The following is a 19771-nucleotide window of genomic DNA, read 5'->3' on the forward strand; positions in this document are numbered from 1 at the left end:
GGGGTCTCTTCGCTCGGCATTCCTCTCGCCGTCCTGGCTGGGTGGAGGCCGCCCGCAGCCCACCAGGGAAGCGGATCGATTCTATCGGCGCTCGCCCGCGATCGACGCTCTCGGCTGCCCGCGCGCAGGCGCAGCGCGGCCGCGCCGCCATTGCTGCGCTGTCAGTGCCGGGAGCGGTCGCAGGGAGCGGAGCCGTGAGCCGGCCTTGTCTCAGCTGTCCCGGTGAGGCCCTGCCTCTGTGTGTCACTCCGCCACACGATGGAGTTCCAGGCCGTGGTGATGGCGGCCGGAGGCGGCTCCCGCATGACGGACCTGACCTCCAGCATCCCGAAGCCGCTGCTCCCGGTGGGAAACCGGCCCCTGCTCTGGTACCCGCTGAACCTGCTGGAGCGCGCCGGCTTCGAAGGTGAGGCACGGCGGGCTCTGGGCGTGCTGACCCTGGTGACCGCGGGCTCCCCTGGTCACTGCGGGCTGTCCCGGGTCGCCGCCGCCGCTCCCGCCCGTTCTCCCGCCGTTCTCCCGCCGTGCCGCAGGTGCCCCGTTGGCCGCGGCAGGTGCTGTAGCGCAGCTCCCCCGTGCGCTGGGGCTGTGCTGTTGGCCCGTGTCGCATCCCTTCCTGCCCTCTCGGCTGCGCTCTCTGTGCCTGCGCCCCTCTTCTCAGCGAGGGCCGCGGGTGTCTGAAAGGAGGTTGTAGGGAGCTGTGTGTCGGTCTTTGCTCCCACGAGAGGAAATGGCCTCAAGTTGTACCACGGGAGGTTTAGATTGGATATTACGAAAGTCTTTGTCACTAAAGGGGTTTTAAAGCATTGGAAGAGATTTCCCAGAGAAGTGGTGGTGTTACCATCCCTGGAAGTGTTCAGAAACCATTAGGATATGACACTTGAGGACGTGGTTTAGTGGTGAACGTGGTGGTGGTGCTGGTTGGTTGGACTTGATGATCTTCATGATCTTTTCCAACATTGCAGCGATTCTGTGACTCGAGGCCTTTCCCAGCTCTGATGTCGTTCCCTGGGTCGCTAACCTGAGTCTCCCGTGTTTCTTTCTCAGAGTCATTAACGGCAGCAGCGTGAGACGTGCCAGCTCTCTGGGGATGGCTGGTGGTTTGTTGCTTCAGCCTGGCCCAAGCTCGGGGCTGCTGGCTCTGAGTGCTCAGTCCGTGTGGCTGCAGAGCTGAGCACCCTGCTCGCCCAGCAGGGCGGGGGCAATGGCAGAGTGCTGCTCACCTGTGCCTTTGTTTCACACCAAGACTAAGGTGCTGTTTAGTACCTGGTGAGCTTCCTCAGTATCTTCTAAGGTTAGGCTTTTGTTCACCTTTTGAGTGCTGGACCAAATCTTTCTGTGGCGCCCCCCCAACTTCTTACAAAGGTTCTTCCTGACACCTTTCAAGCATCTGGGCTTTTTGTGCTTGTGTTTGTTTTTTTGTGTTTCTTCTCTGTTTTGTCTCTGTGATTATTCTGTACTTCATCCTGAGTCTGTGGTTTTCTTCCTGACTGTTCCTATCTTCTGTAGAGATGAGCTCATGATTATCCATGTTAGTCTCTTACTATTTCAGTGGGAGGGAACAAAACTAAGAGCAGACTTTGCCTTTATTCTGTTTCATTAGAAAATCCTAAAGAACTTATGTTCTTTGGATTTGTTTTTTGTTTGTTGAAATCTGCATTCTGATTGTCTGCCTTCTGTCTGCCTGTTCTCCTGTCTTTTTTTATTTTAGTAGCTGCCCCTCTGCACAGCCCTGGTGAGGCACATCTGGAGTGCTGTGTCCAGTCCTGGGCTTCTCAGGACAGGAAGGACATGGAGCTCCTGGAGCAGGTCCAGTGGAGAGCAACAGAGATGATGAAGGGTCTGGAGCACCTCCCTTATGAGGAAATGCTGAGGGAGCTGGTCTGTTCAGCCTCGAGACAACTGAGAGGGAACCTCATCAATGTCTCTCAGTCTCTGAGAGGAGGTGTCAGAGGATGGACCAGGCTCTGCTCAGTGGTGCCAAGCAATGGTACAAGAGGAAACAGGGAGAAACTGATTCCCAGGAAGTTCCCTCTGAGTATAAGGAAGATTTACTGTGCAGGTGACCGAGCACTGGGACAGGCTGGCCAGAGAGGATTTGGGATCTCCCTCACTGGGGATATCCCAGAGCCATCTGGACACAATCCTGTGCAGTGTGATTTGAGATGAGGCTGCTTGAGCAACAAAGATGATGAAGGGACTGGTGCATATCCCTTATGAGGAAATGCTGAGGGAGCTGGTCTGTTCAGAGGTGAAAAGAGAAGACTGAGAAGAGACCTAATCAATGTCTCTCAGTCTCTGAGAGGAGGTGTCAGAGGATGGACCAGGCTCTGCTCAGTGGTGCCAAGCAATGGTACAAGAGGAAACAGGGAGAAACTGATTCCCAGGAAGTTCCCTCTGAGTATAAGGAAGATTTACTGTGCAGGTGACCGAGCACTGGGACAGGCTGGCCAGAGAGGATTTGGGATCTCCCTCACTGGGGATATCCCAGAGCCATCTGGACACAATCCTGTGCAGTGTGATTTGAGACGAGGCTGCTTGAGTAGGGAGGTTGGGTCAGATGACCCAGTGTGGTCCCTTCCAGCCTGAACCATGCTGTGGCAGTCAGACCTTTCTCCTTTCTCACACGTAGTGCTGCAGCTTACCTGTCTCCAGTGAGAATGTGGACGTGCAGGGTTGTACTCAGTAAATGTATTCAGCTCCAGTAAGCAAACTGCCACCTTCCTGCTCCTTCTGTGCTTCACACCCGTGACCAAGCTGTACATCCCTGCATTCAATGATCCACTGGCATGAATTCTCTCCCTGGATGATTAGTTCCTCATACTTGCTTATGTAAGTAAGTAGGTGTTCCATGGGCTGACTCACTGTTTCTTTTGCCCTAATTGCAAGTGCTTCATCTCCTAATATTTAGGAGGCCTTTGCCCAGCTCACCAGGTTTATGCTGAACTGCGTGAGCTTAGAACTTGCACCTGACACCAGTTCCCTCTTCATCAGTTAATTCTTTGCCTAGTTCAAGGTGTGCTTTCAGTCCTTTTCTCTAGGTTCTTCAGCCTCTTTTGAATCCACACTGGCATCCAGTATGGGAGTGGAAGAGCAGCCATGTCTCTGGCACCAAAATGCCACACAATTCCCATGTTTACAGTTCCTTCCTCTTTTCTTTTAATAGGTTCAAGATGAGTTGAGTTTTGATTGGTGCAGATTTATTCCTGATGTGTTTTCATCTTGCCTATACTATTATTATCATTATTACTTCTTATTTCCTATAATTCTCTGTTAAAATTCCATGTGGAATACAATGTTATAGTGTTGAGGTGTTTTGAGGGGGTATTTTAACTGGAAAATTTGATTGTTGCTTTTCCTTCCCATTCCTAAGACTGGAGGAAAAGGTTTCTTGTTGTCTTGTTTCCTCAGCCTTTTCTTTGCAGAGCTTCTGTTCTCACATTCTTCATTTTGGAAAATACGCTTTCATGCCAGTGTTGATTTCCTTCAAATATGTATTTATCCTTTTTCTTTTGTAGATGGAATGAGTCTGTTGCTCATATATTACTGCACTTTCTTGCCAAGCTGATGCTGAGAAATAGTTTAACCATTGTATTGTAATAGTGTGGTTGGTGTTGTCCACAGAGGATTGCACAGGATCGGGGCAGCAAAAGACGGAGCTCTGAAGTGTTGGTGACATGAACACAGGGTCCCATTGGTCTGTTTGAGGACATATGGTTTGAGGCTGCTGGTTAATGATAGAAGTGTCTGTTCTATCTTGCTAACTCATGCCACACATGCATGTGTCCCTTTCAGTAACAACCTCCACCCAGCAAAGCAGGGGAGATTGTTTTCACATTCATTAGAGTTTAATTCTTTTCGTGAAAAGTTACTGTTGCCAAAAGAGCTTGACTGGGTGGAGAACCCAGTTATGTTACTCAAGGCTTTTGACAGTTCCATCTGCCTTTCTAAATAACAAAGTGGGTGTATCCTATTTGTGATAAATACTATTTAGATTTTTTTTCTGCTTCATCTCATCTCACTCTCCTTTGTCCTAGAGGTCATTGTGATTACAAGGAAGGAAATCCAGAAGATGCTAAACCTGGACACAAAAATGAAGCTTGATTTTGTGTGCATCAGTGACAACATGGACATGGGTACAGCAGATTCACTGAGGCATATTCACCAGAAAATTAAGGTATTACTGTCTTTTATTGAACTTAAATGGAAGTTTATTTGTTTATAATTTTTTTTGTTGTGTTGTAAGGAGTTCCTGTGCATAACTGAATTTCCTGGTCTTCAAAAGAGCTGAATTTTGTAAAGGCCACCTCACAAGGGAACTCTCACAAAGACTCTGAACGATTGCAATTGGGAAGGCTGGAGCCTGTTCGGGCTGGGCTCTGGCTGCCTCTTGGTCAGTGTTAGCTTTCTGGAGAGGTAATTAAAAGGTTGTATTTGCTTCTATGATTTTTTGATACAGTGTGTGATAGTTGTTGTCCGTCTACCTGGTGCTCGGGGGAGCAGCTCTGCACAAACGTTCTTTGCTGTCTAAGGCTCCAGTGATGCTCCAGAGAGTTTGGGTTCGCTGCTGGCCGTGACACAGGCGTGCCTGCGCTCTTGGGTCAGTCCCTTGTGCTGGGCTTCAGTTTTCTGCTTTTCCTCTGCTTTTGTTCCCTTGGTCTTACAGTAAGCTCTTCAGTAAACAGTGCTCAGATGTGATAAAGGGCTGCTGTTCGAATAAAACCAGCAGTTTATAGAATTTTAATTTCCAGCTGCATAATTAAAACACTCCCATGTAAGGCAGAAATGCTGCTCGGAGCTCTTGCTGTGATCTGGGACGGAATTTTGTTTTTGTTGCTGTCATAGACTTAATCATAGGATTTGTTCCCTGTCTGTTTAGGCCATCTTAGCCAAATTGCCTGTTTAAATAAATGTTGCAACAGAACATCAATGAGTGCTTAAGCTGAGGTTTCTTTTTGAAGCTCTTTTTGAAGCTAATAAAGTGCAGTGTTACAGGCTATGTACTCCCAAGAGAAAGACTTAATTTGAGACAAGGTGAAACTTCAAGGCAAATACAGATGTGTAGATGGCATGAGACAGTTCTGGCAAGGGATTAATGTACAGACTGGTATTCAGAGGGTGAAGAGAATACATGACAAAGAAAATAAAAATTAACAAAATTGGTGTAACTGAACTGAATGTTTCTGTCATGTGGAGAATCAGGTTTTGTCATAACTCAGTTTGGCAGTGTTTTTTAAATACACGCTTGCAATAAGGAAGTATCTGCACTGCAAATTGGGACCCTGACCTTACAGTTTTATTGTCTGATCAGTGACAAGCCCTTATGTTGGGATGTCTGTCTTTTTGGTAATCCAGGCAGGTCTTCTTAGGGGCCCTGGGAGGCAGCAAGTAGAGTGTCTGTGAGTTAGAAAATAGTGTGTCTTCACAGGCGGCAGTGTTGATCTTCTGTTTATTTTCCAGAAAAAAGGCTTAGAGAAGATGTGAGGTAGTCCTGAAAACCACACAAGTTTTACTCAGTCAGATGCTATGTATGAGTGGCAGCAGCTGCTTCTGCCCTTTTTATTCCATGTCTGCTTCCCTGGACACAGAGGACAAAGTGGTCTCTTATTTGAAAGAAGCCTATACTAAGTCCTTGAGCAGATTGCTGCACTGTGTATTTTGGAGTCATTCCTCTAGTAAATGCATACCACTGGTGCACCTCTTACAGGGAATGCCCTCTCCTGTGTGATATAGGTGAGAGAACTCCACGGTAGAGGTAGCTGAAAAGCTGCTGTATGTTGGCTGTGTTTGCGGTGCAGCGGGAGAGTGATCACGTTGAAGAATGAGTTTCCCTGGTGAAAACAACTGCTTCTTGTGGCCATAGTTTGCTGGCAGGCTTTTTGCAGCCCATGCCAAAAGTCTGATGAGAAGTTTAAACTCGTTGCTGAAACTTAGTTGTCACAAATTGAGTTAATTGCCCACAGACAGAAGAGCAAGTATGCTCAGTGAAAGCAAGGTAACGTGGCACAGTATAGACAACTTGCTTGTGTGCAGTGCAAGTGACAGGGAGTAGAGCCAAGACTATAAATGCACAGTAAGAAATATGGCTAAAGGTAGCAGAACTGCTGATCACAAATTCTAAGATGTGCATAAAGCACTCTATAACATTTCATGACTTGCTGCCTTGTCTAGCTTTGACTGAAGGAGTCTCGCTGCTGCTTGCTGTGCCTGCAGTTTTGGGCCTTTTTGTTGTGTCCCTCCTTGGGTAATGAAGCTTGATACTTTAAAGATTAGATGTCAAGATTAGACTTACAGAACTGCATTCAGAAGTAGCAGGAGAGCACCTACATGCAAAACCTGTAAGGGCTAAGGAAGCTAGTTTCCATTGTTTTCTCTCTTTATGGTGCTGCTGTTTTTGGTGGCACGTGAGACTGACTTTTCATTCACAGTAACAAGCATCTGACTGTCAGTCTTACTTTTTGCAAGTTGTTAAGAAGTTCATGAGAGCAAAAGAAACTCATTAAAGTTTTTGCTTGCTATTTGCCCACTCTGCACACATAATAACGTTTTTGACAATTTTGCTTCGAAAGTTGATATACTAGATGCAGGTTCTTTCTCTATTGGAAGTCTTCCTGTTATTTTTGGCTGTCTCAGCCTTCACCTGATTGACAAGGTAGCAGCTTCATTGGGTTTTTTATGTTCATTACAAATCTGAATATATCCTTTTCTTGGATCCTTCATACAACAAAAATATTATGCTAAAACTTCATTCCTAAAGACATCTACTTGAAAAGTAGTGAACACCAGAAAACTTGGTCCTGTAAGTTTCACTTTGTGTATTCCTAGGCCTGGGTGTCAGTCTGGCCTGTTCTTTACCAGTACTTCTCTAACTGACTTGTGTAGTGCATTGTTTTGTTTGGTTTTATTGAACATTCAGTTCTAGGGTGTGAATAGCAAACACCATTAATCAGCTTGTCCTCTCAATTCTCCAACTGAGAACTGAGGCATAATGAGGTCAAGTGATTTACCTGGGATTGTTGAAGAGATTTGTACCAGTACTGGAAAATGAACTTCTGTCTCAAATCTCTTAGTTTCAGCCATAAGATAACCTTATGATATTACATATTCTGTTTAATATTGCATACTCTGTTTCCCTACCTTCAGAAAGCCAGCAGGACAAGACATTAAATACAAGCTGAAGCTGTTTTAAGTGAAAACAGTTGAGGACTGTAGTTCAGTTTCTGAATCTCCAGTGTTGTGGTTTATTCAGAGTGCTAGTTATTCAGTGTGCTAGACTATGATTTAAAAAGGTCCTCAATCTGGAATGTGTCAGTCTGAATATAAGTAACTGAAAAATACTTTTGCATTTCATTATAAAAATAGTTCTAATTATAAAAATATTTTTTCACTTAAATAAGATTTAAAATACTTAATATGAAGTAAAAATGAAGGAATATTTTGGCCTGCATGTATATTACCAAATTTTTAAAAAAGACTCTTAAAATTTGTTTTACACTAAGTGCAGCACTTAAAATTAAGTTGTCAAAAAGCAAAACTGTGGGTATAGGACCTATTTATTTCTTAAGTTATTTGCTTTATACAGGGATATGAAAGCAGTTTGTTAAAGAACATTGTGACAGCTGTTGATCAGATCCCTTAACTGCCCTCCTATGGACCGTCCCAGCATTTCCCTAGAATGCAGCTTGTTTTAGGATCCTGCTACAGTCTGTGTGCCTTATGACAGCTTTTGTGGGTAGCATTTTAATACCCAGTCTCAGTGTTTTGATAGAATTTTAATACATCACTGTCAGTTTTACTTTTGGCCTTTTAAGTTCCTAGTTTTCTGCTCATCCTTTGAATGACTGCTAATGAATGGCTTTTCAAAATAGAAAAATGAAAGTAGAGCTCCAAAGACTTATTTCATGTTTATATGTAGAATTAGAAGTGGTAGAACACAGGCTGTATAGACTCACAGTTGATGGTAACAGTGCTGCTGTTGAACTGCACCTGTACCACCCTAGGGGTGTTTAGAGGTCTCTGTTACCTCACCTTCTAGCCTTGGCAGAGCAGTCAGTCAGTCTTCATGCCTTTAGGTTTGGCTTGACCTTCCTGCTCTTGAAGAGTGAAGAAAGCTCCCCTGCTTCAGATGGAGCTTCAGCAAGGGCATGGTGTATAGAGAAATTTAATCTATTCTGGAAGATGACAATCTGCTTCTGTAGCTGAGTAAAATCATTACAGGAACACTGTCTTTGTTTGTTTGTTTGTTTATTTATTATGCCTTCTGGCTTTAATTTTCTTTCAATTGTTCACATATGCAGTAATACTAGAGTAATTCTGAACGGTTTTACTCACTAAAAACTTCAGTACCTTTTGAGTTACTGCCTTCCCTGCAGTATGAAAGTGAGGTGGGTCCAGCAAGACTTACAGGACAAAAAAAGGGGCACTGCTTTTGACTGTTTTACTTCATGACTATCAGTGTTTGAAAAACTGTGTTAAGTAGTGGTGTTCTAGTCTCTTGCTTTGATGGAGTCAATCTGCTCTTGTCTTAATCTCTTGTTTGCACTAAAGAATATTCTTAACCTGTCAGGAAGTGTTGGAAAAAAAAATAGTTAGCATAGGTATAAAAAATTCTTATTGTACAAAAAAAGAAATCAGACTTTCTTTTATGAAATCTCATTTTCCACACCCAGATTTTTTTTTCCTGTCACTTTCTGATTCTACTCTTTAAATATCTTTCATCAGTCAGTTAGGCTGTTGCTGGTTGCTGTTTCACCCATTACAGGCATGAGAGGCATGTTGCCTTTGCACACTTTTCTAGCAGCCTGGAGAATCCGTGTGGGGGAAGAAATAATTTGCTTTCTTAGGGATCAGGTCTTCTAAAAACTAAGCTTCCATTAGGGATGAAAGAGCAAACAATTTGAATGTAAGTAAGGCTTAATCTAGCTCTGGGCATGAACAACGAAATACCTCATCCGTAGATGATAAGAAAACATTAATCTTGCTCTGGATTTGTACTCAAATTTCCTCATATATACTGCTTCAAGATTAAGGGGGTTTTAGATGTGATTAGTGCTTGGCATTTTTAGTGAAACAGTAAAGCTGATTTTGCAGGTGGACACAGCAGGTGTTAAGGTGTAATTTAATAACTTCCACGACCTTGTTTTTATTTGTTTAGCATCCTAAACTTGCTAATTGCTTGGAGCAGTGTGGAAGGGGTCCCATGTAAGAGATACAGCTTTTCTTTAAAATCATATATAATTGCTTTTTCCTCAATAAGTATTACTAGTCCTTGTTTCTGGTTTTCATTGGTAAGCAGCACTGGTTGGAGCACTCAGCTCAGTTGAAGCTGAGTAATAGGGAAATCAGTAAAAGTCTTGACCATTTTAGTGGTGATGTGTGATAACACTTTCTAGCAAGAGAAGAGATTGAGTGCTGTCTGCTGCAGGCTGTGGTAGCAGATGATGCAGTGTGGTTTTGTAGGCAACTTGTTTTTCAGGGGTAATTTTGTTGTTGTTGTTGTTGTTATGGGGAGCAGCCTTTTTAAAAGTGAACTTATTTTGATGTTCCTTGTAATTTTATGTAATGAAATCCCCTGGCTCACTTAGGGAGGCTTTTCTTCTGTAGCTGGTATTAGTGGACATGATTTTTTCAAGTCATATTGTAAAGTCTTCTGGTACATCCAGTGTGGTTTTTTGCAGTCCAGATATAGGTCTTCATTTATTTGACTTCTGCTGCCATCCTTAAAGGCCTTCTCTTGCAGTTCAGTAGACCTCCTTTGGCAGATTCACAGGACCAGCATTCAAAATGCCATGACCTTCCATGTTATAGCACATATAGCTTGATTCACAGGACCAGCATTCAAAATGTATGCCATGACCTTCCATGTTATAGCACATATACCTATATAGAGTTTGGCTGGTAACACAGAACTTGTGATTTTGGGAAATAGTTAACAAGAAATTTGTGGTAGGAGCTAGAAGCCCAATAGTAAATTGCAGTGTCTCAGAACTAGTTGAAATAGTGTGATGGTAAGCAACCACTCTGATGGAGGAAGGAAAGGTTGATGCAAACTAGAATGAATCAGGTAAAGTATTCTTTATGGTAGAAATGAGAAATTAGTGGTATTGCTTAAGGCAATGAGAAGGGGTTGTTTGTCAGGAATACTGAGCAGGTGTGGAACTCAAATGTATCAAATGTGGGACAAACACTAGAAAAGGAGATAAGCTGTTCAGAGTGGAGTATAAATGGGTTTAAATTTGCTGTGAGAAAACAGGCTGAAAATTACAGAAAGGTTTTCATCAGAGCAAAATAGGATTGTGATAGTTTCCAGGAGTAAACAAGATAAGAATCCCCCAATTTCCTCCTAGAATGAGAATCTGTTTTCTTGTTGTATTTTTGTTTGCTTTTAAAGAAACTAAGTAAATCAATAGCTGGAATGACAGGAGGCAAAACTCTTGACTCAGGAAACCCCTTTGAGGACTGTGTTTCTGGAACCTTCTGCTTGTACCATTCATCAGGCTGCTAAAGCCCTTTTTGCAGATTGTAGATTACTGTTGATGAAAAAAAGTAATGGCAAGAGGTGTCACTATAGTTTACAAATGAGTTCCTCTGAAATTTAGGCATCTCTAATATTTGACCATTTTGTTTCTTGTGCCAAATTTTACCAGACCCACACAGCTGCTGTCTGGCACCCCTCCCAGGCTGGGGCTCTCCAGGCAGCAGGTTGAAAAAACCGCTTAACTCATGAATCTGTGTTTTGGGTGGATTGGGTGTGCCTGGATCAAACATTTGTCTTCACTGAGTCTGTATTATTTTCATCTTCTATTAAGCATTTCTCTCCCTTGTGTCACTCAACTATACTCCAGACAGTGATTAAAATGTGGCGTTCCAGCAGAGTAACAGCAATGGAACAATTTCATATTTTCCTCTCTTGATGAGCCCTTAGTTGTGTTACTGGAAGGCCTGAATAACATGGTGTGAATTAATGAGCTTGTCTTCTGCTGCTATCGCTGGTGAGTGCTTGTGAGAGAAATGTTTCGTCTCAGGTGGTCCACCTGGTTTTCTCAGTTTCAAAACGTAAGATTACAAAGTAATATAGCTCTTTAAAAGCAAAGCAAAACAAACCCTAAAAAGCTACCAAAAAGAAGAAGAAAAACCAACTTTCTTTGAGCAAATAAACAAAGACTGAAACTCCAGATTCTCTTGGTGTGTGCATCTTTGGGATCCGTGTTGTGGAAAGTGTGATGTCACGGTGGTGGTCTGTGTGCTGCTGAGGGTCACTGATCCGTGGAGTCTTGGCCAGCGTGGCGCAGCGCTCCGCTTCCTCTGCTGAAAAATCTCCTTTCCAAACACATGATGTAAGTAAGCCTGCTGCAACGGCTGGAAGATGGAATCCGAATCCTTTTGGTACGACTGAGCAGAGTTTGGTGAGCATGGAAAGAAAAACTTAGGTCCCCATAATACAGAGTTATGTATTTTTTTGTACTGTCAGTGGAAATAAAAAACTCAAATTCATTTGTAAGAGACAAGGTCTGTATAATAGCAAGGCTGAACTAAATATTCTATTAATCTGTTTTGAAGTAGTAAAAAAAATTATTCATTTTCTTCCAGCTCAGCTGACAGCAAGCATTTTTTACTTAAGTGTTTAAAATGCAAATAAAATGCTGTCTTGGTGGTTTTTCTGTTTCTGCCTTTAACAATGTTGTTAGTAGGGAAAGCAGATGTGTCAGATGAGAGATCACAGGGTATGTAGCTTTTTTTTTTTTCTCTCTCTCTCTGCCTCTTTCTGAAAGCTGCCACCACTGAAGCCACTAGTCAACTTTTATTACAGTTTGCATGCCCAAGTTCCATTCTCAAAGCAGAGCTGGTTGTCTTGGTAGAAAGCAGCTACATGGGCAGGTGCTCAGGCTGGGTGGCTGGGAGGAACAATACACCACTGCCTGACTCTGTGCTTGAAGAATGAGTTCAGGACTTTCAGCTGATCATTATTTTTTCTGGCAGGGTAAGAAAGAATTCAGCAGTTGTTGGGGGTTTTTGTTTGTTTGTTGTTTTGTTTTATTTTTTCTAATGTTGCTCAACTTTAAAAGACTCTAAATAATTAAATTATTTTGCTGCCCAGGTTTACTGTGGATAATGGCTTAAACACCGGAAGTTTGAATAAGGCAATTGGCTGTGAAGGTTGGATCAAGAATGATTATAAGGGCATTTGCTATTCTGCCCATGGTCTGCTAAAGAGGATGCCTTCCATTATACAGGCTGCAAAACCTTAGGTGTTTTGCAAGAAGAGTCATTGACAGACCTGATACCTGTCAGTTTCAATTGTTGCATCTCCCACTGCATGTCCTTATCCTTTTCATGCTCCTGGGAACTCCAGGCCTGTGCTCATTATGTTAACCAATACCTCTTGTTCCCATGTAGAAGTTAATGGTCATGGCTTTTCCTGTATTACAGTGTGTGTTTTCATTTAGGCCCTCTGTGGTTTCTGATGAATTACACAAATTCAGCCTATTCTACTTGCAGACACAGCAAGCTCTTTGCACAGGCATATAGCTGAAGTAATTAATTTAAAAGCATCCTGGTAAAAATATTTTCCTGGTTTTGTCAGTCACTACTAGTTTTCATTTTTGGGGAGTAAATAGTAGTATTCCTTTTGGTAAATCCTCTTTCATTTTCCCTATTTAAAATATATACAGCTGCCCTATGTAAATAACTTACTGTGCTTTAAGGATGACACTGCGACAGCTGTAATGCCCACAATTGCCATGAAAAGCCTAAACGTGCTATGAGGGAAGATCTGTTAAGATCCAGACATGGGGAAAATACACGAGTAGAAATCCCACAGCCTAGAAACAAAGTAAAAAAGGCTGCACGCAGCAGGCAGCAAGGAAGGAATGTTCTTCCAGAAAAATGTCCAAAAAAGGCATAATTGCAGGTGATACTCTTCCCCTGAAAGAGAAAATGGAATTGTCCGGATCAGACACAGCTGATCTAACTGTGCTGGAGCCTGAGTACCTAGTTCCAGGTTTTGGGGAATGTGGGAGGAAGGAGATGGCAAATGTCAATGCATGAACTTAATTGTGCTGGGGAGGGTTTTCCCCTGTGTCTGGTTTTGCAGCTTGGTCCAGTTGTGTAACACTGATAATAGGAATGTGGTGCTGTGAACAGCATGGGCTGTCCCAGAGGATGTCACTCTTCTCAGCACTGGTTTTCTGTCACTGCTTAATTTGGTGAAAGCCATGGTGAAGATCAGTGGACTTCAGGATGCCTTGAATTTAATTTTGCATTTTTGTCATGCTGTGTTAACTGGGAAACCCAAACAGGTTATCTCATTTTTTCTCGGTTCTGTGCTGAAAATGGAAAAGCAAACGTGCATTTTGATTTTTCATTAAGCAGATTGAGGTATTCTTCTGTAGTATAAATTCAGTGAGCTTCTTTGGAAAGATGGTGAAAATTCTGGATGTAGACTAAAAGACCAGTGGAGGTCTTGGAAATTTTCATAACATTTTTCTTACAACAGCAGTTGCTGCATAACAAACACCATTAGAAAAATTGGAAAGGCGCTAGAGGAGAAAATTGTCCTGTGTGGAAGATAGTTTAGGAATCTACAGTTTATAATAGTGCTTTTATTTACCATAGCATGAAAAGTGTTTAGAGAAGAGCCCCAACATTTGAATAAGGCTGATGGGCTTTCAGGCAGGTGGTCCCACTCCTGTGCAGGCTGGTGCACAGTAGCAGGTCCACTGAGCTGTCTCAAGGAGCCTCTGCTTTGCAGAGTACATCAGAATTCGGGTTTTCTTTTGAAGCAGTGTTGAAACTGGGTGTTGTGTAATGACTTGTTTTGACCTTGGAAAGAGTTTTTTTTTAATTTAAGATCGTGCTGATACTAGCTGCAGGATGGCAGAATGATTCCTGAGGACACATGCTTGTATGTTTTGGTTTTTATTTAGTGTCTAGTTTGAGACTGCAAGGAACCATTATGATCCTCCAGTCTTTATGGGAGTTTGCACCCACTAGTTGGGCCTGTTAGCCCCAAAACTTAGGGATGTTTAGCGACAAACAGCGAAAGTGTTTCTGAAATATAGCAAGACTTTCTTCATCTACTAGAATGTGTGAATTATCTGTTACATACTTTGATATTTTATTCCAGATTATACTTATTCTCCCTCTTGAACCACTTTACATTTTATTCCTATGCTGATCACTGGTTCCTAGCCCTTGAATCCAGTCATTCCTGCTTTTTGTTGTGCTGCTGAGAGATCTGCAGTTGAGCTGATTGCTGGCTGTGGGCAAAGACCTTCTTTCTCTTCAATAAGTTGAGCCGGTTGAGCTCCATTAGGACTACTTTTTATTATTATTGTGTGTATGACTGCAGCACCTGACTGCCTAAGGCTCTGCTTACATTAAGTGTTAAGCCTGGGCTTGAGCTCTGGGCTTTGGCAGCAATTCCTGCTGCGCTGCTGCTGTTGAGGTTGGAGCCCGACTGCTGCGTTCTCCTTTCTGTTCATGGGAGGCAGAGTCCAAGATCAGCTGCACAGCAGGTCTGGCAGTGCTGCCGTCCAGGTAGTCCTGGAAAACTGCCTTCCAGGAATAGGAGTGATGAGGAGAGTGCCATTTGTTTCTGGAGTTCTGCCTGTGGAGAAGGGATCTGTCCATGCACTGCATTGAGAGAGAGAATTTACCTTGCCAGACTTACCCTCCATGAACTGGCAAATGCAGGGTCTGGGTTCTGGGGTGCTCCCCTGAGCCTTTGCAGGCACAGTGTACACTTCTGGATACCTTTAGGTGGGAAAAACAGTCTCCTCTGTGGCATACTCAGGATTGGGACATAAACCCAGGAGATGACCCTGGTCCCAGACAAATGAGAGAGCCTCCCATTACAGGATCAACTGTGTCAGTCCAGTGCCCCAGCATACAGATAGCACGACAATTGTCAGTGTTCTGAAAGCACAAGGGTAGCAGATTTCTTTTACTAAAAAAAAAAAAAACAAAAAAAAAAAAAAAACCCAAAAACAAAAAAAAAACAAACAAACCAAAAAAAGACAGCAGCGGCTGAAGCCACACCTTTAGAAGATACAAATAGATACTAGGTCTATCATCCTGTATTGAAGTGAAGTAGAAGTAGATTTGTTAAATGCGTGACAAGTGGATGGGATAGGCTGTTAAAAGGACGGTAAACAGCTTGTGGTTCATGTGATAGAAAACAGAACCAGTGAAGAAGGGAGATGTGGGTAGAGAAATAAGCTGGGAAAATTGCTTTTGGAGTACTGTATAAGTAGGACAAGATTGATTTAGTTGAAACCAGAGAAAAAGGTGGATTGCAAAGCTTATGTTCCAAACCAAAAGTTTTACAGTTCAGCAAGTGTCATAATATCAATGCTTTGAAAGTATCTTAATAAGTGTATGAACTTCTGTTCATCTCTATAGTTCTGGGTTTGGTTGCTGAGAACTGTAAATTACACTTTTCCAGCTCACATGTCAGTTTGAGCATAGGCAACACGACTTCCTTCTGGGAGGAGACAGGATGCCTTCTAGGCTTGAATATCTTTCCTGTTCTTAGCTTATATGTATGTAAATTTAAAAATATTGATTTTGGATGGTAGCTTGTGAGATGAAAAGATAACCTAAAATGGTGTTTTCATTGTACGATCCCATCTGATACAAAACATAGGATGAGCCATATGATGGGACTGGGGTTAAGTCTCCTCCCCAGCTTCTGGCATCTTTCTTGCAGCTTTCCTTGGGAAGATAAACAGTGATGCTGACAGGTTACGTATGTGAAGGCATTCACATTGCCTTAAGATATCCTCACCTGATGAATTCAGGGCCATCCAGGAAATTAGAAGAGACTCCCTTGGCTCCCACATCAGATTTTTCTGTTTTCTTTTTTTTTTTTTCTTTTTTTTTTTCTTTTTTTTTTTTCTTTTTTTTTTAAGAAAAAAGTAAGCCTCTAAGAAGCTTCTTTCACATTACACAGATCTCAAAAAATAATTCTTCCATCCTTTAATGAGGAAAGGTTGCTTCTGGATTTCAGATTGAGAGACATTCTGTGCCTCCACTGTCCTCTATCCTCAGAGTAGTTGAAGAAGGTGCTGGTCTACAGCAAACTTCCTGCTGCAGGGTGACAGCAGAGTAGGTAAATGCTTCATGTCTGCTAGCAAAGTACTAAATCATTATTTCCTTCTGAATCTCGCCATCAAGGACATTACAAAAGGAGAGTGGGAATTCCCAGTGAAAGGCAGCCATTTCAGTTGGTAGCTAACAAGATCTTACAGACATCAAAAAATAAATGAGGTTCCCTGCTCCAGTTGCAGCAACAGCCACAGAGCTTCAAAGAGGTCACAGGTGTGGAAATTGGAGGTCTCTTAATGGAGACTGAGATAAAAAGGCATTATTTAAAGCCTTGGATGTAAGTTTCTGATCTGAAGAGTGGTGAGTAATGCAATTGCTGGGAGGTATCTTTGACTTTGCCTGGAGAATGCTAACAAGCAATCAAAATGCTTGCCCACAGCCAAACTGTTTTTTCCCTTTCCACTCTTTAGAATAATAAAAAGCATTACACACAAACCCCACTGTTAATGCAACATGTGGGTGAAGTTCCAGGCTATTGTGTATAAAACTCAGTCCTAATTCCAGCAGTAATTATAACTTGTTCCTCTCTCTCCCCCCTGTTGTTTGGTGACACCGCAGGAAGTGATGCAAAGTTCTCTGTTTGTGCATGTATTAACTTAGGTTGAGTATATCTAATCTCTTGATTTTCTTTCTTTTCCTGTCAAAGTCTCAGCTGTAATACTTTGCAATTGGAAACTTTTAACATTTAGTTTCAGTGCTTTGTCTGTTTTTAGTTCTGTTAGAAGCTGGTTCTACTGCTTGTGGATGTTTTGCTTCTTTTCTGTTTATAATGCAATCTGACATTTGTTTTCCTCTTTCTCTTGAGGCTGATTTTGTTCATATTACAGTTTCCTTGCAACACATGTTTTCTCATTTTCTAGTCTGCTGTTTTTGAGGCCATCAGCAGTTTAGGCTGTGAGGTCCTGCCCTTGTCTATACTTGATATAAAAAGCATAGTGAATACCACTAAAAATTCATAATTTGCTGCCAGCTATCTGTGGTATCCTTGACATCTCCTGTTTGATCATAAGGGTTCCAGCAATAATTGCTGAATATAAAAGGGTTTTTAGCATTGCCTTTGTATGTGGGGTGTGAGAAAGTCCAAGGCTTTTTATTTATGTTGGTATATTACACCATATAATTGCATCCATCTTTTGATCTGTGGTATGAATTAGTTCCATTGAAAACATGCTTTCTATTTTTAAATCGGCTGTCTTGATCCGAGTTCTTGAAGCAATCTGCTTTTTGGTCTTGTTTTTGTGTATATTTTCCATATTGTGCTGGGTTTAATATAGTTGTTGACATACTGGTTTTCAGTGTTTTTTCCTTACTGTTTTCTCCATTTTGTAGAAATCTCTTCATGTTTTATGTTACTCTGTTTTATTTGTCTGGATAAAGTATTTAACTTACTTCATATCTGACCGTTTCGCAGTTTATAACATTTGATGGTAAAGTGCTGTTAGCCAGTGTTAGAAAAGGAGAGTGGAGATGTGGGGACCTTAGTGCCATGTTTTCCTACTTGACTTAACTGAATGCTCTGTATTCAGGGATGGTTGGACTGAAAGCCCAGAGCTCCAATATTGTATGAAGTCAGTAGGGATGCAGAAGGATCTTCTTGAAACTTGGATCATAGGTGGGATGATCTCTGCAGAGTCCCACTTTTCTCCACTGGTCAGTAGCCTAGTCTCAGTTTTTCATTTGAGTGAATGAATTGCAAATCTGAGGTTAAAAGGGATTGCTAAGGCCCAAGTTAACACTTCCAAGGAGCATTATATTCTCCTTGTCTTTTCTGTGGCTCTTGTGATGCTCACAAAAACATGAGCTGTGCTACCAGGAGGGCAGGGCTGCTGTCCCTGAGAGTAGCAATACAGTGTTTTCCTGTATTCCTCAACCCAGTATCATTTGCTGTTCACTTATGCTTGATTGCCTTTTCACCTGCTCTGTACAGCAGCTTCTGTGGTAGATCCTGGTCTGTGATGAGGGCTGCTCTTTGTCATAAAGGTAGTAGAGACAAAATGGCACGTGTCAAGTTTGCAAGAGCAGGAAAATACCAGATATTCCAAGTATTTGTTTCATGCTCCATCCATTAGATGGTCCTTCTTGATTTAAGACTCTTGCCTTGCCCTGCCCGTGGTTGTAATACGTGTTGAGAGTGCATTTGTGTGTGCATTTTTTTTCTTTGCAGTCTGCTTGAGGTGTGTGCTTGCTGGGGTTTTTTTAATCAGTTCGTGTTGATTCTTATCATCTCTATAATAGTTTGGGGTTGATGTAATCATTGTTACATGTATTTCATTAAGAGATGTGTGTGTACTTAGGCGTTTGCATAATTCATGAAGTCAAGTATGTTCACATACCCTTTGTTAGCACGTGAGTGCATGTAGTAAGTATGTACTTCTCTTCTTTGTATCAGTGGCTCATTGGGAAAGGTGCACTGCATTTATTTGGTGTGTGTGTATATGTAAAAAACCCACAAGTTCTACCATTTATTTTCTTTCTTCTGCACCCACCTCGAAAACGTAAAGAAAAACACACACTTCTGCTAAGGTTCTAGGATAGTTTATTTTTTCATTCAGCCATTAGTTTATTCGTTCAGGAGTTGTACACTGGAAAAAAAAGTGCATCCATTAGACAGTGAGGGCTTTATTTATGAGGGTGGTGGTGTTTCAAAGGGGAAGCTGTCAAGTCCCAAAAGAGCCTTTCATGGTGTATTCTCAGCGTGCTTCTGAGGCCACTGCTCTGCTCATCAGGAGGAGAGGCAGAAATGTGGGCTTTACAGAGCAACTGTGTGTTTCACTGGTCCCTGCGCTCACTGACGTTTATTTACATATTGGGAGAGTAAATGGGTAGAACAGATGGCAACCAGACATTTGGTGGTTCTGTTCCCGTATGCACCTCAGGGGTCTTGCATTCAGTTTTTGCAAAAAGCTTGTCCTATAGGGAGGAGAAAAAACCCAGGAGCCTGGTCAGAACTATGAAACGCTTGTTGCGTTTTTGTGTTAGTGACAGATTAAAGCATTTAGTAAAATGTGAAATAATTACAAGGTTTGCTTTACAAGTCCAGATAGTCGTTCCTTAGTATGAGACTATTGGGGTGTCGGTCTCTCTCATTTGATTATTTCTTATTTTCACCACTGGAGCGAATGCATCTAGATTTGAAGCTGGCAATCTCTTCTTTCTATAAAGTGAGTTTGAAAAGTACAGGTCTATTTATATGGGTCTTGAATACCTTTTGGTCTTTTCTGTAAACGTTGTTATTCATTCGTGCTCTTGTAAAAACAGAATATCTGAAAATTTTGCAGGGTTTTCCAGGATATTTAATATGTGTTTCTTCACAGTTTACAGTTGTGACGCGGGAGATTTGCTTCCACACCAAGCTGAATTTTTTTCTTATTTTCTTTGTGCACCCTGGAATGTTGGAGCAGGGCTGCTCCAGAGTGCTGGGCAACTCACTTTAGTGGTTTCGGTTGTTGGGGTTTTTTCCAATGTGTGCATGTTGGGTTTTTTTAGAGAAGTGCTAATTAAAACACTTTCCTTGGGCAAAACTGTAATATAAAATACACATTTTGAAAATACGTCAAAAGGAGTGATGCAAGAAAGGTTTTGAATGTGTAAAATTCTCAACCTGCAGATTGTTCCTTCCTGTAAAGCAGCCAGGTGTTTCTCAGTAAAGTGGGGACAAATCACA

At 42.1% G+C, this 19771-nt stretch overlaps 1 protein-coding gene across 1 annotated transcript in view; it reads left to right on the forward strand.

Moving 5' to 3' along the window:
* The first annotated feature begins 57 nt into the window (after nt 1-57).
* The window catches only part of EIF2B3 (eukaryotic translation initiation factor 2B subunit gamma), a 99803-nt gene continuing 80089 nt past the window's right edge, over nt 58-19771 (forward strand). The window contains exons 1-2 of the mRNA XM_041421783.1: nt 58-406; nt 4038-4177. Coding sequence (XP_041277717.1) covers nt 259-406; nt 4038-4177 — 288 coding nt within the window. The 5' untranslated portion in view covers nt 58-258. The remainder of the gene's footprint in view (nt 407-4037; nt 4178-19771) is intronic.

The sequence above is a fragment of the Onychostruthus taczanowskii genome, unplaced genomic scaffold, assembly GCF_017590055.1.
Source record: "Onychostruthus taczanowskii isolate IOZ18803 unplaced genomic scaffold, ASM1759005v1 scaffold7, whole genome shotgun sequence".
Classification (NCBI taxonomy): domain Eukaryota; kingdom Metazoa; phylum Chordata; class Aves; order Passeriformes; family Passeridae; genus Onychostruthus; species Onychostruthus taczanowskii.